Genomic DNA, 19557 nt, shown 5'->3' on the forward strand with positions numbered 1-19557 from the left:
CAATGGCATAGGCAAGAATACAACCTACGGGTCCTGAATAGACCACCTTGCCTCTCTGGAATGGCAATGTGGGGAATAGAATCTGAATTCACCCGCTTTAGATCTTTCGTGGCATATTTGTCCATCAAGAGATGGATTCAATTGCTCTCCAGACATGGCTATTGTGGGCCTGGTTCTCTGATGCCCTGCACCTTGTGTTCCTATGTAACATGAGTGCAGCAAAGGATGTGAAGTGCTGCCAAAGCAGAACCACAGAGTTTTGCACGCACTTGACACTGGTGCAAATGAGTACACGGGGGGCAGGGTGATTCAGAATCGGGCCCTGCGTGCACGAGATATAATCGATATATATTTGGAACTGAGGCCTTTTTTACGTAATGCAACACGCCAGCCTTCTTTAAAGTGTTGCTAAATGATCCCAGGTGGTTTTAGCTCTTTGAGTTGCCTTGATAAGAACCAGATTGATGGCAATGACTTTAAAGCAGCTCTTCCCAGCAATTTGTGGTGATTAGGGGATTGTCTCTAAAACTTCACTGGAAGTTTAAAGGCCTCTCTGTGAATTTGTTCTGAGTTAACAGAGGATGATGGGCAGATTTCCACTGATGGCTCTCTAGGGGTTGGAGAATACAGCCTCTCCGAATAAACCACAAAGCAACTTTCTATGGCTTATCGCTCTTGCCTTTAACAGCCAAGAAAGGATATTTACCAAGTGCCACAGTCATTTAATGAATTTGCATCTGAACCAGCTAAATGAAACCAATGAGACAAGAATCACTTTCTTAATGTGGCTTCAATCTTCAAACGTAAGCACCCAAAGGCAGAGTTTATCTGTAGAGATATCTCAGGAGGAGACCGACATATGTACAGGGTTGCGATATAGCAGGCCAGGACTGGTGTTTGGGAGGTTGTGGAATCTCCATCACTGGAGATTTTTAAGAGCAGGTTATACAAACACCTGTCAGGGATGGTCTAGATCAGTGGTTCTCAAAGCCGGTCCGCCGCTTGTTCAGGGAAAGCCCCTGGTGGGCCAGGCCAGTTTGTTTACCTGCTGCGTCCGCAGGTTCGGCCGATCGCAGCTCCCACTGGCCATGGTTCGCTGCTCCGGGCAAATGGGGGCTGCGGGAAGCAGCGCGGGCTGAGGGATGTAAGGTAAATAAACCGGCCCAGCCCACCAGGGGCTTTCTCTGAACAAGCGGCTTTGAGAACCTCTGGTCTAGATAATCCTTAGTCCTGCCTTGAGTGCAGGGGACTGGACTGGATGACTTCTTGAGGTCCCTTCCAGTCCTATGATTCTATAAACCATGCAGGCATCTGCTTCAGCGTTCCATGCTCTTTGGAGCTCCGAAGCAACCACTTTGAGGCCCTCTGCACACATCTGGCAACTCCCATGCTATCTTGATCTGATCTTCCTTCTGGTGGTAGGACCACTATAATCACAGTAGTGCCTGCTATCACACAGATTGAAGAGAGAGAGAGAAAGGAAGGAGGAAGTTCTGAATCTTTGCCCGGTGGTAGGGCAGAAAGAGGACATGCGATGAGAAGGAAAAGCCATGTGCTGGAGAAGAACGCTCTTGTGAGTTACACATTAATAATCACCAATTATTGTTGATCCCACTCTGGAATCAGAGGCAAAGCCCCCAGGGTTTGAAATAATGAGAGAGGAGCATCTTCCCCGATTGCTGTCTCAGCAGGAGATAATAAAAGTACAACACGCTGAATTAATTAAAAGATTTTTTGCTCCTCTGTTTCCGAATTATATGTATAAAATGATCTCTCTATCTCAGAGGCGTCTTTCAGGAATTCGTTATTACTGATTGTTTGGTTCTAGCTTTGCCTACATATGCAAAGACGTGTAAGTCACAAAGCCAGCTACAACCAAACATGTTTTCAGCCGTCTTCCTTAAATTCAGGCAGTATCCATAGCTGTAAAGTCTTTACATGGGAAGAGCCGAGCTCATGAAAGATTTGTCTGATCCCATTTATTCAGTGCTAATATCTGTGCTCTTGTTTATTTCCTCACAAGCCTCTGGCTAGTCCACCAGAGAAGATAAAACTACACAATGTGTGGACATTGTCTAATTAAATGATAGCAGGAGTCCTTTAGAAACACTTATACTGTCCACAACAATGTAAACAAAGAACACTTTTTAACAAGATGAATAGTAATCCAGGGACTGAACAGCTATAATGAAATGCCACTCACCTACTACAAATGGCGGTTAGGAAAGCAAGAGTAAAATGAAACACATAAAACAGCATTTTGTGCTGGCTGTTCACTTGAATAGTTTAGTAGAGAAAAACACTAGGACAGTCTTTAGATCTGAGTAATAAGGATGTGTTTAGTAGATAAATGGATCTACAGTTAGCTAGCTATAGCTATTTGAAAATAACTGTCCCAAAGAGTTCAGAGATGAAGATCGAACTGTCCGTCTATTGTGTGTCTTGATTGGCACAAGTTGAAGTGGTAACTGTATCTGTAGAGCTTAACAAAAACCAGACAAGCCTGAAGCAAACCCTGGCTCAACTTCAACTGGAAGACCACAAAGACCGCGCCCAGCTGCTGGGAAGGTTCAGATTCAGATTTCAAATCCCTCTGTTCAGTTCCTGGATTTTGGTGCTGCCCATTACAGAGTTATATTGTAGCCAGTTCCAAATCTGGAGTTTGGAACCCAGCTTCTGGCTTGGGGCCAGCTCTTAAAAGAGCTGTAATATTGCACTTCCAGTAAAATTGCTAGATGGATGTGAGTCTAGAGATCTAGTAACAGCACTGTAGTCCCCCAGCTGTTTCTATAGGGCTGAAGCTCACTGGGAAGTCTCCTTTTAACCATTTGAGGTTTAGTTGGAACCTCAGGAGATGTTTGCTTGTCCTTGCAATGGTGGGAGTCTCATAACAAGCCGTGCCACGTGCCATGCCTGTCCGGCATGAGATCCAGGAAGAGAGCGCTTGATGCCACTGACTATTTTAGGAACAAACTTGCCAACACAGGGGTAAAAAGAAGCAGGCGACAAACACATAGGGAGGAAAACAATGGAAGTGGAAACAGAGAAGGAAGGCGAGCGCAGGCATTCCTCCCTCTTCCCCAAGCCCAGAAGGGAGAACACACAGCGGAAATGCCCATTACCCCAGAACTGAGCCTCAGGAGTGCATGAAGCAGCTGGGATGCTCTCTGCAGCTTTGCAACCTATTTCAGAGCATCCTGTTTAAATAGCCCCTTACAGAGATAGGCCACAATAGCTCCCTATGGCACCCGTGCAGCCCCGTTACCATGGTACCTCACAACCTTCTCCCTAGCCACGGAGGGAGGGAAGGACCTCATTTTACAAATCAGGGAGTGAAGCTGAGAGAGAATATGTGACTTGCTCAGTGCCCCATAGGTAGTCCATGGCCAAGCAATGAATTGCCCTAACCACTGGGCTATCCTTCCGGGGACCATGGCAGCCATTCTGTGAAGGGTGTTGTCTATTGGGTGACCGTCACCCCTGTTCGGAGAACCAGCCCAAGGCCTCTGCACCACATAGGGCCCCACTCATTGTCTGCAAAGGGATTTTGAACATCTCATTGAGCAGATTGCAAAAAAATTGCTCTTTGCAGCAATAGCTGCTGCTTGTCCTTGAATATTCTGTGTTAGGGGAAATTTCTGTCGGTCCTTAACTAGACAACCCCCCCCACCCCCATGCTTTAAATAGCAAGGAAGTAAAACCTGGTGGCTAAGGGCATTGGACCATGGCTCATGAGACCTAGATCTGCCTCTGAGCTACTGGGTGACTTCAGGCAAGTCAGTTCCTCTCCCATCCTTTGTCCTGTCTATTTAGCTATAAGCTCTCCGGGCAGGGCCTGTATCTCATGATGGGTATGTACAGAGCCTAGCGCATTGGGGCTTCACTCTTGGTTGGGTCCTGAACATGCAACTGTAATACAAATAATAATAGGAGCTTTGGCTGATTAACAAGCACAGAATTTGGCCCTTAGGCCAGGAGGATGTTGAGAAAGGACAAAAGGCTGGTCTGGAATTTGATGCAAAAGCTACCGAAAGTTTTTGGAAGTTTAGACTTAGTTATTCCTTCCAGCCCTTGGAAATACCAAACAGATCAGGTGCTAGAGAGCTGCAGGAGAAAGAAGAAAGATGGTTGAGAGGGAAGTGGCCTGTACTGGCAGGAGACAGGTGAAGTGGGCTATTATTTATTATTATTTATATTGCCACAGAGCTTAGAAGTACCAGTTATGGAGCAGGACGCCATTGAGGCACTGTACAAATACAGAGCAAAGAGAGGTCCCTTCTCCCATAGACCTGACAATCGAAGAAGAAGAGACAACAGATGGTCACAACACACAGACGGGCAAGTACAAGGGAACAATGAGACAGTGTTGGTCAGTATGACAGGCCGTGGTCTCAGCACACCGGCAGCCTAACCATTGTGAAGCTTTTCGTAGGGATCCTGGAGAAGGAAAGTCTTAAGATGGGTTTTGAAGGAGGGTAATGCATTAATTTTGTGGATGTTTATGGGGCGCTCCATGGGAGAGGTAGCCTGGGAGAAAGCAAGAAGGTGCTTGTTTGAAAATTTAATAATTGAGCGATGGAGGCTGGGGTCATGTCTGAGGCGATGGGGAAGGGAGAGGGAAGAAAAGCGAGGGGTCACATGGTCAAAATGTCAGGCTAGGAAAGTTACTTTTGCAACGGCAGCATTCTGAATAGGGCAAAACTGCATTTGTCAGGTGCCACAAGGACGCCTCTTTTTTTTTTTTTTTTTTAAGAGAAAAGACTATTGCAGTAATTGAGACCACGAGCACCTGGACAAGAGGTGTAGCTGCGTGGAAGGACAGGAAAGGCTGTACCTTAGAGACGTTCTGCCGAAAGAATCTGCCAGACTTAGCTATAGCCTAGATGGGAAGACCTAGAGAGGCCTGAGTCAAAGATGATGGGCAGGTTATAGGCATGTTGGTGGTATTGTCCACAGTGAGGAGAAAGGAGGTAGCAGGGAAGACTTGGGGGAGGGGGGATTAAGAGCTCTATTAGAAAGAGAGGGCTGGGATAGCAGGGGAGGGAACATGAACATCAGAAACAGAGAGGCTGAGCTAACAGCCCCGCAGCTGCTATAAATTGACATAGCTCTAATGAAATCAACAGGGCAGATCCCCAGCTAATGCAAAGTAGCATCACATCAGCTGGGGATCTGGCCCTTTCCTTTTCAGTGGCTGAATACCGTCTGTTAATTGATCAAGGTCACTCTTTGAACTGCCATCACAGCCACAAAGACTGGAGGTTAAGTGCCCCTGGGAATTACTGCTGTTCCTGGCCTTTCCCATCTTGGCTTTGGCTTTTGATCCAGCCTAATGGTAATTAGTGTAAATAGTTTTGACCCAAAGGCTTTAAAAGAATCATGAAATGGCTTCAGAGGCTCTCAGCCCCTTTCTTTTATAGAGCGCTGCATGAAGCTAACAACAGGGCACTTGCCGCTGGGAAAGGCTCCCCTGCTGTCTGGAGTGAGTGGCATAGAATTGACAGCATCGGGCAGGGGTGAATGAGGAGAGCACATAAGGCGATAGCTTCGCAATCAATGGTTCTCTCTCCCAGTCTCAGAGGCCATGGGCAGAGTACTGCTGGCTTTGGGGGAAAAAGCCACAGAAAAAGTTATCGGAAACCAAGGTTCTAACAACAACAAAAAACCCTCCCTACTTTTTCTGTGCTTTAAATTGCAGGATCAAACAGTGGCAAATTAATCTGGTTTTAAAAAAATCAAGGTTAAAAGCCCGCATGAGAAATAAAGATCCGGGCTCGGAAATTAGGAGCGGAGTGGCTGGTTATTGCAGGAAACTAATGAGGGTCAATGTGATACTCACACTGAGGGAAATGACTGGATACATTTCAGAGCAAACTAGATCCTCTGGCAGTGAGCTGACAGCCTGCAGCAAAATGGTCTGGGTCCTGCACTCCTCACCACTGAGGGGACAGATGTGTGTGGCAGGAATGAATGAACCAAACACAGCACGAGCTGGAACCCAGCTGTTGGGAAAGGGGAGGACAAGGGCTGGTGGGAAAAACAGATTTTTTTAAAAATGGCCTTTTTAAAAAAAAGAACAAAAGTTTTTGCAGAAAATTTTAGTTTCTTTCAACAATTTCGCTTTTTTCAACAAAAAAAGCAAATCATTTTTGAGCTTTAGTTGGCTTTTATGTTCAAAACCCAGAAAGTTTGGGGGTTTCATGGAAAAACTAGAGAATTGCACCACCACCACCGATTGATAAAAATGCTTATCTTTCTTTGACCAGCTGTAGTTCAGAACCATCCTAGCTAGGGTGACCAGATGTCCCGATTTTATAGGGACAGTCCCGATTTTTGGGTCTTTTTCTTATATAGGCTCCTATTACTCCCCACCCACTGTCCCGATTTTTCACACTTTCTGTCTGGTCACCCTAATCCTAGCCCCTTTGGATTCAGTGGGAGTGGGGTGCTTACCTCTTTTAGGCGCCTTTACAAAACTCAGCCATAATAATTATCTTGCTTCCATAGCACCTTCCATCCAATAGACTTGTCTTCTGTTCCTAGCTCTGCTACTGACCTGCATGACCTTGGCCCAATCACTTAGCCTCTCTGGCCTTGTCTGCACTAGGAAAGAAGGTGTGTGGTTTTTAACATGTGTTAGTTAACTCGTGGTAACTAATGTGTTAAAATTAGTGCAGACAAGGCAAGTTGCAATTGTCACTCATTAGCTGGTGTGTATGAATCCCCCTAGTAGTGTAAAGTGCCATATACATGCTATTGTCTTTGTTATTCAGCCCCTGCACTCCGCAGAAGAGACCAACCCTATCCACAGGCTGGGATGTGCTCGTGTATTTAAAACAACCCTGGGCCACACAGCAGCTTTGTAGAAAACGCTGAGAACCTGGTGCTCCACAAGGCTAGACTAGCTGAGGGCATTATTGGAAGGGTGTCTGTGAATGCACCTTTCAGGGGAATATGGAGAAGTGCCTCTAGATGGACTCAGGTGTTCATCAGGGACCAAATCATGCCCACCTTATTCAGGGCTTGGTGCACACTCTGAATACCCAGTCTGTGTACTGCGGAGATCCATGGGGGTCCATGCCCCAGGGCACAGAGAACCACCCCCCAAAGGGACCAGGGAAGCCATAGGAGGAATGGTTACTTAGGAAATCTTTGCTACGCTGGAGTCAGAGGGGACTGGGGGCGGGGGGGGGGGGGGGGAGACTGGGTATGATGCTCCAAAGGGCAGTTGTGCATGTGTGTGTGGTAACATCTTTTTCCTGGCTGGGGCATTGGCAACAGGGATTAAACCTGGGATTTCTGGATCTTAAAGCAGGAGTTGCTACTGCCTGAGCTACCAGGTACAACTCTCTTAGGTGAGCCTGTAGCAGGCTCCTCAACTGCTCTGTGGCCCAGCCACCACTAGAGGGGGATAGAGTGCCACATCGAGTAGGTGTGGCTTACATTAGTTTTGGTGACGTGGACACCAAAACCAAAAGGAACCAATGTCAAGTCCCCACGAGAGCGCACAGTGTGCGTCTCTCCTCTGGAGCACACTGAACTGAACAGAACACAGCGGGTATGCCTGCACTGCAGGTAGGAGATGTGATTCCCAGCCTGGGTAGACAGATGCCTGCTAGCGCTGCTTTAGTTAGAGCGCTTAAAAACAGTAGCGTGGACATTGTGGCATGGGCAGCAGCTTAGGCTAGCCGCTCGAGCTCGGACTCAGGAGATTGGGCGGGCTTGGACTTGGGTGACTAGCTCAAGGTCTCTATTGAGCATAGCAAGAGTGGTGGGAAGTGTAAAGAAAGATGGGTCTCTGGGGTAACTGGGACTATTCAGAGCTTTGGTTCAGTAATGTCTACAAAACGGACTCCAAAGCTCTGGCAAGGTGCTGCAGGGGAGCTAGAGCGCCGTACTTAGCAGCCACATGTGCACGGAAAGCTTTCTAACCATGCTGGCGGTGGCTGGGGCTTCTGCTGCTAATGCGTAAGCCAGCCGGGCTTTTGGGTTGCAATGGGATTTTCCCAACAGAATGCTGGGCCTTTGTTATTCATTGCTTTATTTCTGCCAGGAAATATTCTGAGCCCGGGCCCTTTCAAGGGAATGACATTTAATCATGCACACACAAACACGTACAAAACCAATGAATTGGCAACTTCGATGAAAGGATGAGAAACGATTGCTGGCGAAGCCCAACCGGGAGCTGCATGAGCTAAGGTGCCTGTGAAGTGGAACCTGCTTTTCCTTGGGGTCCACGGTCTTTGTTTGGTTGCCCGGCTAGTTTCCCTGCTCTTCTGAAGATCTTGCTGGTGTTTTGCTACTAAAGCGAAAGGTACCAGCAATTTTATTTATTGGGCACCAATGCTCACAGTCCTCTGGGGACATAATATAGTAGGGGCGGGCATGCACCGCCCAAGTAATCACTTCATGGGCATAACAACAGCAGGCAAACAGTCGTTTTCCTTCAACATTCAATCCAATGAACTATAAGCTGCAATATTACATAAAGTGTCATGGGGGGGAAGCAAGGATCTGATTGGAGATGTGGACCATTACAGGGGGCAGGCACTATCCAAACGTCACTGCACCCACAGCCTTCCCAGTGTGCTACAGGAATGACCACTGAGCTGCAGCACGGCCTAGTTTTTCTGTGCCGCCCCCTCACATAGCCCTGCTGACACCCCTCAGTCCTGACCTGCACCCCCCACTAATCCAGCCCTGCGCTCCCCACAAACAGCCCTACCGATGCCCCTCTGTCCTGACCTGCGCTCCCCACGATTCCAGCCCTGCGCTCCCCACAAACAGCCCTACCGATGCCCCTCAGTCCTGACCTGCACCCCCCACTAATCCAGCCCTGCGTTCCCCACAAACAGCCGTACCGATGTCCCTCAGTCCTGACCTCCACCCCCCACTAATTCAGCCCTGCGTTCCCCACAAATGGCCCTGCTGATGCCCCTCAGTCCTGACCTGCAGGCCCCACTAATCCAGCCCTGCGCTCCCCACAAACAGCCCTGCCGACACCCCTCAGTCCTGACCTGCAGCCCCCCACTATTCTAGCCGTGCGCTCCCCACAAACAGCTGTACCGATGCCCCTCAGTCCTGACCTCCACCCCCCACTATTCCAGCCCTGCGCTCCCCACAAACAGCCCTGCTAGCATCCCTCAGTCCTGACCTGCACCCCCCACTATTCCAGCCCTGCGTTCCCCACAAACGGCCCTGCTGACGCCCCTCAGTCCTGACCTGCAGCCCCCACTAATCCAGCCCTGCGCTCCCCACAAACAGCCCTGCCGACACCCCTCAGTCCTGACCTGCAGCCCCCACTATTCCAGCCCTGCGCTCCCCACAAATGGCTTTGCCAGCTCTCCATGTGTGACAGCGCGCAAAGGTGCCCAGACCTTCGTATGGTCACACTCAGAGCCTTTCCCTCTGCACCGCAGGGCAAGTAGCTCCTGAGCTGGTGAGCTCATGTGGGTAGGGGTGCAGGCTGAGCTGCGACCCGCCCCCTACTCACCCACTTTGCAGCCGGATGATAGCAAAGGTGTGGGTCAAGCCTGGCCTTCGCTGCCATTCCCACAATTCCCTGCACACATCCCTGTGAACCTACATCTAAACTTCTCACTTGCCCTCCATGCACTGGAAGCTACCTCAAAGACTAGGCTGGAAACATCAGGACTGTTCCCCATATTGTGATCCACAAGGCAGGATTTGAATCCAGGTCACCAGCGGTGAAGGAGTGGGGCACTGACCTACTCTGCTGTTCAGACCCTAGATCTCAGCAATAGGGAATCACTGAGCTACAATAAAAAGTATCCAGGAAGCATTGTCCATATCTTTCCCTGTTTCTTCTGCAGAGGGAATTAATACAGAGACATTAAAAGGCAATTCCTATTAGACCTACAGACCCTAAGATGAATCAGCTGAAAATATTCTGCAGTAGGAGTCAGAGAATGATCATTTGCATATTCATCACTTACATTCAAATAGGATAATCAGACTGTACTTGGGCTGTGAAGCAAGTACATTACACTAGCTGATGAGGGAGATGAGAGAAGAGTTAAAAAAAAACGGAGAGGAAAATTGCGGAGGAGGGCTGTCTAACGGGGATACTATTATATCCTCCAGCTCGGCGGGAGAAGCCAGTGCGGTCAGCTGTTCTCACCAAGTAAGAGTCATTGCCCATTCATGTCAGTGGCAATACTGCACATTTCCAGCACTCCTTCCGCCCCTCATGATAGCGACGCTCTTTGAAATGCTGCTGCAGTGCTGGGGGGATTATGCTGAAGTTTTGTTGTGGGTCTGGCTTGGTCTCTCGGCCTGTTTTCCTAGCGGAGATCACGTATGTGTGGGAAGGGCTAAGGAGGCCCAGCCGGATGTGACTGTAGTTCCCAGCGCTGCAATTTTGTTCAATTTCACACGGTTAAGGAGACTTGAGGTAGGTCAATGATTTGCATGCAAGACCTTCATGTAGATCTCGGTCCGCAGCACATGCTCTTGGTGCCTTATTGGTGGCACTTTTTCAGCCATGACGTGTCACGAAAGACTCCAGGACACTTTGTTTTGGCAAGACCAGGGGTGTTAGTCCCATGTGTCTCAATTATCATAGGGTTGGGTGATCTTTTAGAAACCCAGATAGATAGTCTTGAGCAAATTCCATGCTGGGTGATTCCATTCTGCTCATCCCCTGACCGTTCCAATTTGATACAATGTCCTTCTTTGCTTCCTCTCCTAAATGGCTGTGTAACATTCCAGCTCACTTTCTGAACAGCTTCCACGGTCCACTCCAGCGGTGGCTCCTATTTCTGCTTGACAAGCATTTTTTGCATCATTTGGCAGGAAAAGCACAATGTGAATGTGCCAAAACCTCCATCATCCCCACCACTGGCCTGGCGAATAGTATCTGATTAACATGCTATTGTTTTTTATTGAAGAATATAAAGTACCAGCATGCTCCTCATTTGTAGCAGGCCGCCTATCGTGGGGTGTATTTAATCTCCAGGCTGCCAGATGAGCCTGTTTTATTGCCAAAAGTATATAACACTTGTCAGATTACAGGTTTAATTAGACCATTATGTCCATGTCCCTCACTTATAATTCTGCAGACCTGTCTACTGCTTCGGTAAACACATATTTTTGCCATCTGACAGGTTGGGTCATTTTACAAGGCCCTTGTGAAAGGAGGTTGGTTGGATGGAGGGGTGGGTAAGAAGGGATCTCAGTCCAGCTCCTGAGGGAGAAGCTTCCAGGGTTTCCCACAGCACAGCCAGTTCCCACATAGCGGGAAGTGGGCAATGTCACTTAGCGCCTGATCCAAACTCCTCTGCAGGCAACAGAAAGACGCCTCCTTGGATCAATAGTACAGCATCATAGAATCACAGAAATGTAGGGCTGGAAGAGACCCCAAGAAGTCATCAAGTCCAGTCCCCGGTGCTGTGGCAGGACCAAGTAAACCTCGACCATCCCTGACGGGTTTGTCCAGCCTGTTCTTAAAAGCCTCCAGAAATAACCAGGAATAATCAGGAATAAACCGAAGATCTCACGTTCTAGGGCTCTCTGTTTAGCATCAACCATGAGAACTACCGTCACTTGGCGGGGTCGGGGTGGGAGGAGAGGGCTGAAAAGAAAACTGACATGCCTACGGCCTTAACAAAGTAATAACCACTGGTTTAGGTGCCCTCTCTCCCAACACACATGCTTATTCCACCCCCGCTCGTGTACACATTAGGAACTGAGTCAGACTTTAATCAAAATGACATGAAGCCACACAGTTTGTTCACAGCCCAACACTACAAAACAAACCCTAGTTCTGGTGTCTAATGACACGAGAGACAAAGAAATAAAATAACGTAAGAGAGACGCAGCTTTAGGACTCAGATGCGACAAAGGCAGCCCCTCTGCTGCGTGGCAGGCACTGAACAGCGAGTGGGAAGGTGGGAAGAACTGACATTTTCACAGAAAGTTCTGCTTGAGCTGCCTGAACCCAAAGAGCTCTTCAGGGTGTCTTTGCTGCTGAGTTCACTTGGGTCATTGGTACTCAGGTGTGAGCACTGGAGGTGGCTAAGACCAGTGGAGAACAGTTACACCACAAAGTCAGACTTGAGGTTGTCCAATTGACTGCATCCACATTGGGGTGACAATCAATAGTGTGAGGCACTTTAGACCTCCTGGCTCCGTAGTCCATGGTTCCTAATGCTGCCCTGGAAGAATTCCACCCTGTCCAGCTCCTCACAGAGTGGGCGCAATCTCAGGGCATTACCAGACTAGGCATTGTGGTCCATGGTCTGCCAGTATAGATTCTTCAGAGGTTAATTTTCTCCTCACACTAACATCCCATCCAGTGGGTCCCTTCCTCTGTCAGCTTCTTGGAGATGGCCTCACAGCATTATAGATTTGGGGGCCTGGTCCCAAAATCTGAGGTTTTACTGGCCTCGCTGCAAAGATCATTCAGCACCCTAGTTACAGCTTCAAGCCAGCTGGCAGCATGCTGGGAGGATGGTGCCCCAGATGCCTTCTGTTCACCACCAGTTGTACCAGTGCTAGAAACGTTGCACGTACAGCAGGGCACATGTGAATGTGGGGTGCAAAGGCCAAACCAGACTTTGGGAACTGGCAGGTGACTTCTGGTTGAATGGGAGGCAAAGAGTAAGTAGATGGCTAGAAAATAGTTCCCAGGTGGAATTGTGGGAAAGAGGACTGTCAGCACTCAAGTGGCTTAGGTCCGCATCCACATTGCAGAGTTGTTGGGTTACCAGCTCAAGCGTTGGTAGCACTCAGGTGTTAGCCTCTACCCTTGGACCAACCAGTGAGTGAGAGGTTTTGGGGTGTAGACGGGAATCAGGGTAGGGCCAACAGTAAGAACCCGAGTTAACCTTGCAGTGAAGACAAGTTCTTAGAACACGTTATCAGATCAGAATGCAAACTTTACAGCTGGCTTGTGTCTGTAAAGGGCTGAACCAAAACCAGGGATCGGAATACATTATTGTCATCTTGTTTGCATTGCGATAGCATCTAGAGACCCTAGGCAGATACCACGCCCCCATTGTGGGAGGTGCCATACCCACGTACAAGGAAAAGATGGTCTTTGCTCCAAAGATCTCACAGTCTAAGTAGGGCTCAAATTCCTTGAAAGCTCAGAGTCAGGCCAGGTCTGCGCTAAAAAGTAAGTTTGCCCCAGCAGTGTTGCTCAGGGGTGGGAAAAATCCACATCTCTGAGCAACGTAGGTAAGCCGGCCTAACCCCCAGTGTAGATTCTGTTCACCAAGCGCTGCCTCTCCCGTCGCTGTAGTGAGCGTCTGCACTGTAGCGGTTTAAGTGCAGACATAACCACAGAGCCAAACTATGCAGCCCAGACCCATCCAGTTTGCAGGCACTTATGACGGTGGGGTTATTACCAGAAATATTTGCCTATTGTCTTATGTGGTTTGTCTGGCACTGGCTCGTGCAAATAGACTGTTCCTGTTAAACATCCCGCAGTCGGGATTTCAAGCTAGCTACAGAATACAGATGGAGAGGAGAGCTACCTAACTTGCAGGCTACAGTACAAATGCATTGATACCCTTCAAGGTCTCTCCCCTTAAAAGGAAGGGGGGCGGGGGGCCTCTGCATCTGATCTATTGCATGTGCCATGTACTGAGAACCCTTTTTCTTTGTGCTAAAGGAAAAAGGCCCAGTAGGAAGGCAGACAACACAGCAAGTTGCCCGCTGCTGAGAACCTGGCATGAACATTTCTCTGCTTGAAGAGATTTTATTCCAATTTCAAAACAATGAGGTTACAAAGTCGGACAAGGTCATTTGCCTTTTAGCAGCTGGATCCATAGGGGAGCACGGGGGAAATCCAAAGCTGGTGAAATTTGGGAAGAAGGATATTGAATGAGGTTTTTATAAACACTTCTGATTTACATGTGGTGGTGGGAAGCTGCCTGCTTCTAAATAGCTTTTTTGGCTGCCCTAGGAAGTTTTCAGAGGTTTGCTGTTTCCATTTTGCTTCTCCTCATTATGGCTAAAGCTGCCTGAATTTTGCAGTTTAGATTGATCCCAAAGCTATGAACTGGACAAAAAAATAAGTACACTTCTTAGTTCTTAACATTAAGGTTTTATTCTTAATAAACATGCGAGGTTTGTTGGTGAAATCGACAAATTTCTGACAATCAACGTGTCATAAAAGATTCCAAGTTTTAACCTTGTGAAGCAACCAGGTGAAGGCTGGTTAATAATGATCAGAGACAGGCAGAACCAGAGGTGGCTTTGGCCTAGGTTTTGCAAAACCTTACTGGTGGGAGTTTGGTGTTGGCAAAATCAAAAGCAAGGTAGTTTGGACTTGTTCCTGTTTTTTCCAGACACCCACAGCTCATTGGGTTTGGATAAATGGCTCCAGTTTTGTCCCCGTTCTCACAACTTTAGGGACATGGGAGTGCACTTGCCATGGTGGGAAAAACATAGTGGGCAATTCTGTTCCTGGTATAAATGGTTTCAATTCCATTAAGAACAGTGCTCTCCACTGACTCTATTTACACCTGTTGTCTACTCTGTAATGCATTCTCTGACTGGTTATTCCAGGCCACAACTTTGGGAGAGCCTGTGTGTTGACTGTGTTAGTCAGTCTGGGAGCTAAGGAGCCCAAGAGAACCATGGGGGCCGTCAATATCCCGCAGCCCCAATCGCCTTTCTATTCCCCATCACCAAATTCTGGCTTTTCTCTAGCGCAAGAGATACTCTAAAGCCTGGTCAGCCCAGGGCTGAATGGGGTCGAGTGTGAAATTAAATGCAAAGGCCCTGAAGGAGGAATGCGAACCCAGAGGGAAGGTGTGAAAACGGCATCAAAGGCAGCTGGCAGAAAACCAGCCGGCTGGTGAAACAGTTCAGAGCGCTTGACCTTTTTGAGAGACGGCTTCATTTGGCTGGATCAGCTTGGGTTGAGTTTTAATTTCTTGCTTGGCTGGGTTTAAGATCTTTCTTGCGGCCAGTCGCTTTCGAGCTGGGATGGGGAGCTTTCATTTGCTTCCATCACCAGTAATCAATTGACCTTGACATCAACCCCATCAGCTATTCTCAGAAAACATCCTTGCTCCCCTCCTTACCTCCTATTAATTCTGCATTAATTATACAAGAGAATTGCCAGCCGGGGGGGGGGCCGAGATTAAAAACATAAAATCAGCCATTCAGCTCAGTGCCTCGGGGATTAGGGGAGGAAGGAGAGAGAACCATTTTGAAATGGCATGACCTTGAAAATGAGCTCTCAGCTAGGAGAGTGATTGAAAGAGGTCAATGCTGCAGAGGTTGAAACTAAAGGGTCTGCACCAAAGAACGCTTTTCAGACAAAACCCGCAGGTTGTAACTGGCCAGTCAAAACTTCCTCCAGATTGAAACCTCGCTCGTTCTGGGAGCTTTGGAAAATGCTTTTGCTGGGTTTGGATTGCATGGGCTGTTTCTTCCAAAGGTGTTGTGTTTGGCTCAGTTTAGGGGACGAGTGGCAGCACCGTTCCGACTGGCTGCAGCACAGGCAAGGAACGGAGGGATTTGTTCGGCTCCAATTCCACTTCCAGTGCAGGTATTACTTGGTGCTGATGTTGGACTTTGCATTTTCCAAGTTCCTTGAGTTAGTAAGTGCCAAGATGCCCTTGTGAGCTAGGGAAGTGAGTGAGCACGAATGGCAATGCAGCAGGGATGAATTGCACCAACTGTGGGCTACCAACAATGTATACAAAAATCTGATAAAGATGAGCCCGCCTCTCCCCTGTAACTACCTGCTGAAATAATGCTAGGGAGAGAAGGCCACAGAAAGGCTCTCTGTATCTCTCTCTCTATTTCTCCTTCCTATACCCCTCTGTGGGATCTAACAGTCCCTTCTTACAGATGTATGAGTTATAAAGAAATGTCCATTGGCTAAATATGTATGTGCCATGCATTAATTATGCCTAGTTGAAACCATCTATGCTGGAGGGTGTCATGTTTTTTTACATACAAATGGTAATCAGGTAGGTCCAGACCCAAAGGGACTTTTGTTTTAGATTAAAGAAAAATGACAACAAAAATTAGCCATAATAAAGTCTCCATGAGAGAGAGCACAGTATGTGTGTTCCCTCCGTAACAGGGTGCAGCGGCTTTGAGAACAAAATGGCTGCTCTTTCTGCTCATAAGCAGAGCAACATCCCCTTCGGGGTGGTGTGAGTTAGGTTTTATAGAAGAGTCTTTGTGCAGACCTTAAATGTTGGGTCTCCTATGACTTGACAGCCTCCTTGTGAAATCATAAATCTAGCCCACAAACTGAGCCCAAGTCACGAGTGATGAGACAGCAAGGACTGGAACATTAAGCTCCCCCATCAAACTCAGCGGTGCCTGGACCATTAGCTTGGAAGGCCTCGAGTTCCAGTTCGTAAGCAAAGTGAATTGCTTCCAGCTGAGAGAATATCCCTGTATCCCTTTGTGAGTACGTCCGTCAGATCAGAAGAGAAAGCCAGGGGTGGAGAACACAGTCTTTTCTGCCTTTGAACGGGTGCAGGGGGGAGCCGTGCCCTGGCAGGGCAGTAGCAGCTTGGCGAGCGCGTTCCTTCTGTCTTTGGGCTAATGCTTTTCAGAGCCTTTCCTTTACTTATAGGTTGCCTTTTACGCTGCGGGGAGCCAATAAGGATTGTTTAAAACCAGATGGGTTGTGTTTGCTGTGGGGACACTGAGAAAGAAAGAGAAGCCTTGTAAAAGGGAAAGAGACGGGGGAAACTGCTATCATCCGCTTATTAGTGTTATAATGGTGCTTAGAGCCCTTAGCTGAGATGGACGTTCCATTGTATGAGGCACCATACAAATACATGGTGAGAGACGGTCCTTGCCCTGAAGATCTTAGAAGGTGCTGAATAGGAGAAAGGGATCTGATATATGAGCAGAAGATTGAAAGCTAGGATAGCACTGATGTGTGCAGGCAGTGTGTGCCAGGGCTGAGAACTCAACTGATGGCTTGGCTGGGGGTCTCAGACCATTGCCTTAACCACAAGCCCATCTATTTCCCCCATCCTCTTTGTCTGTCATTAGAAGCTAAGTCTAGCTGTATTTTCTTTATTTTTCTATCATTGTCAATGTGCTTTTGCAGCCCGCCTCACTGTAGCACCAGGGATCTTTGTATCCCAAAACTAGCAAATACAAAAGTATATTGTTAGGGGTGAGTCAATAAAATGAACATTTCCTGCTCCATTATCTGCATGCAACGCCCTGGCTTTGTCATGATGGTTGATTAACTAAACGCCTGATTAAAGAGGTTCTGTGAGGCAGCCTGGAAATCGCCAGGCCTGGCTCGGAAGAGAGGAAGGCTGCTCTTGGGGCTGAGGCGCTGGATGGGGACCCAGGAGGAATTCAGTTACTGGTCCGTGGGACCTTGGGCAAGTCCCTTCATCTGTGCATACGTCTTCACTGCAGAATTGGCCCAGGTGATCAGCACCCAGGTTAGCCTAGCTTGGGGATGAGCAGCCACACTGCAAAGCCCTGCTGTGCTACTGTGCCCTCCCTCGTGCTCCACTCACCCATGTGTGTCACTAGGACTTCTGGGGGCATATATCCCATGGGTCTCTGGGCTGCAGTAAGCTGAGCCCCTCTAGGATTCTCTCCCAGTAAATTGCTGAAGAACTTGTTTGCCCTTCCGGACACACGGTGGGATTGTGGGAAGGCACTGGAGGACTATCAGCACTGGAGTGGGTTAGCCTCTGTCCATAATGTGGCACTTGACCTCTAGCCTAGCTGGGCCAGCTAGCTTGGGATGAAAGCACCACAACGTTCAGGGGAAAGCGCTGTGTGTGTGGATAGGAGCAGGCTTAGGGGCAACGCCCAGGCTAACTTGCAATGAGGACACACCTTGGGTCTCAGCTCCCTTCTGGGAACAGAGCTAACTGTACTTCCTTTAGCTATCTAGACTGTGAGGTCTTTGGGGCAGGGATTTTTATTCTGTGTCTACTTAGCACAATGGAACCCTGACCTTGGCCGGGCCTCTTGGAGCCATTACAAATAGTAACAGGATTCTGTTGGAATCTGATGGGCTTTTTGCAGGGAGCATTTTGCCCCTAATACATGCAGACCATAGAGCCCTGATCTCCTGGTTCCCAGCCCTGTGCTTTTCTACCCCTTCAGTTGTGGTATTATTCAGCTTTGGGGCACGGTGCTTGTTTCTGAAGCGCTTTCGTGGATCGTGCTGTCCTGAGGGCCCAACTAAATCATCCCAGCCAGGGCTTTGTCAAGCCGGGCCTTAAAAACCTCTAAGGAAGGAGATTCCACCACCTCCCTAGGTAACCCATTCCAGTGCTTCACCACCCTCCTAGTGAAATAGTTTTCCCTAATATCTGGCACATGAGCGCGATGGCGCTAAGGAAGCCTGTCTCCTGCCCCAGGCCTCTGACCCACTTTGCCCTTTCTCCCGTCTCCTGCAGGTGCTGCACTCCTCTGCCTACTACTGCAAAACCATCCTGGACGACAACAGCTCCTCTGCCCTCATCATCCTCGGCTTCGTCATCATGTCCCCGCTCATCGTGGTGGCCATGGCCGTCTACTGCAGCCTGGCGCGGCGCCTCCGCCTCTTCCTATGCTTCCAGCCCTACGCTCGGGCCGTCTACAAAGGGGTGAAGTGGCGCTGGTATGAGGAAGGAGGGCTGTGCAGCTGTGCCAAGGAGTGGAGCACTCAAGTCAAGGCCTGGGTATGAGCTCGCTGCACCAGCTCCCCCAGCCCCCTCCCCCCAATACATCCCCCCTTGGCACCTGCAAAGTCACTATCTGGAGTCCTGGTAGGCATAGGCTCTCAGGGTCCTTCGGGACAGAGGAATGAGCTGGGTCTGGAATGAACCCCTCTCCTGTAGCTGTTCCTAAACCTGTAACCCTCAGCAGGTTCTCCCCATTGTGATGGAAAGGCACCAAAGCATATGGACAAAAGCGTGTCAAAGGGGCTCGCCCTCCTGCTACTTACGCAGGGCCAGTCATGTCCCTGCTGGTACAGAAGAGACAGGACTCGCTGACTTAGAAATGGGGATGCTTCACTGTGGCTGCTGGACACAGACAGGCCCTGTGGTTCTCCCTGGCTCCCAACTTTGTGCGGCTTGGCATCAGAACACGGGATCTCCTTACGTCATGGACTAGACTGCGCAGTGATGGAAGGGGCTGCTGACGGCACTACAGGCACAAGGGAAAAGTAGCCGTGTGGTTAAAAAGCTGCATCCTTTGTCCCAGAGAAGTGGCCCCCTGTAAAATACACATTCAGCCAGGAGGGGGTCCATTGTGGCCCCCCCTGCCTAGAATCCTATTGTGGCTGCACGGGTCTCTGGCCCTGCAAATGCACCTGTGAGTCTCGGCCTATACGACACTCAGGAGCTGTCACCTTGTTGCACTGTGACTATGTCCGTCCCGCTTTGCACAGCTGCTCTCGTAGCATGTTATAATGGTGACTGTGTTCCTTTTGTGATTAGTGGGGACCGGGTGGCTTGGGGAATCTCTACCGGGCTGTGGGTACCTTCCCCCCAGGGTGCTGGCCTGAACCCTGCCTGCTTTGATGCTGGTTATTGAAATCTGATGGCCACGCAATGGCCTGCTAGACATTGGGTATTGTCCAGTGAA

At 48.9% G+C, this 19557-nt stretch overlaps 1 protein-coding gene across 1 annotated transcript in view; it reads left to right on the forward strand.

Annotated features, from left to right (window-relative positions):
- TMEM88B (transmembrane protein 88B) overlaps nt 1–18653 on the forward strand; it is a 33527-nt gene extending 14874 nt beyond the window's left edge. The window contains exon 2 of the mRNA XM_065421177.1: nt 18384–18653. Within this exon, the coding sequence (XP_065277249.1) occupies nt 18384–18653 (270 nt within the window). The remainder of the gene's footprint in view (nt 1–18383) is intronic.
- The last annotated feature ends 904 nt before the right edge of the window (nt 18654–19557 follow it).

The sequence above is a fragment of the Emys orbicularis genome, chromosome 22 (genome assembly GCF_028017835.1).
Source record: "Emys orbicularis isolate rEmyOrb1 chromosome 22, rEmyOrb1.hap1, whole genome shotgun sequence".
Classification (NCBI taxonomy): domain Eukaryota; kingdom Metazoa; phylum Chordata; order Testudines; family Emydidae; genus Emys; species Emys orbicularis.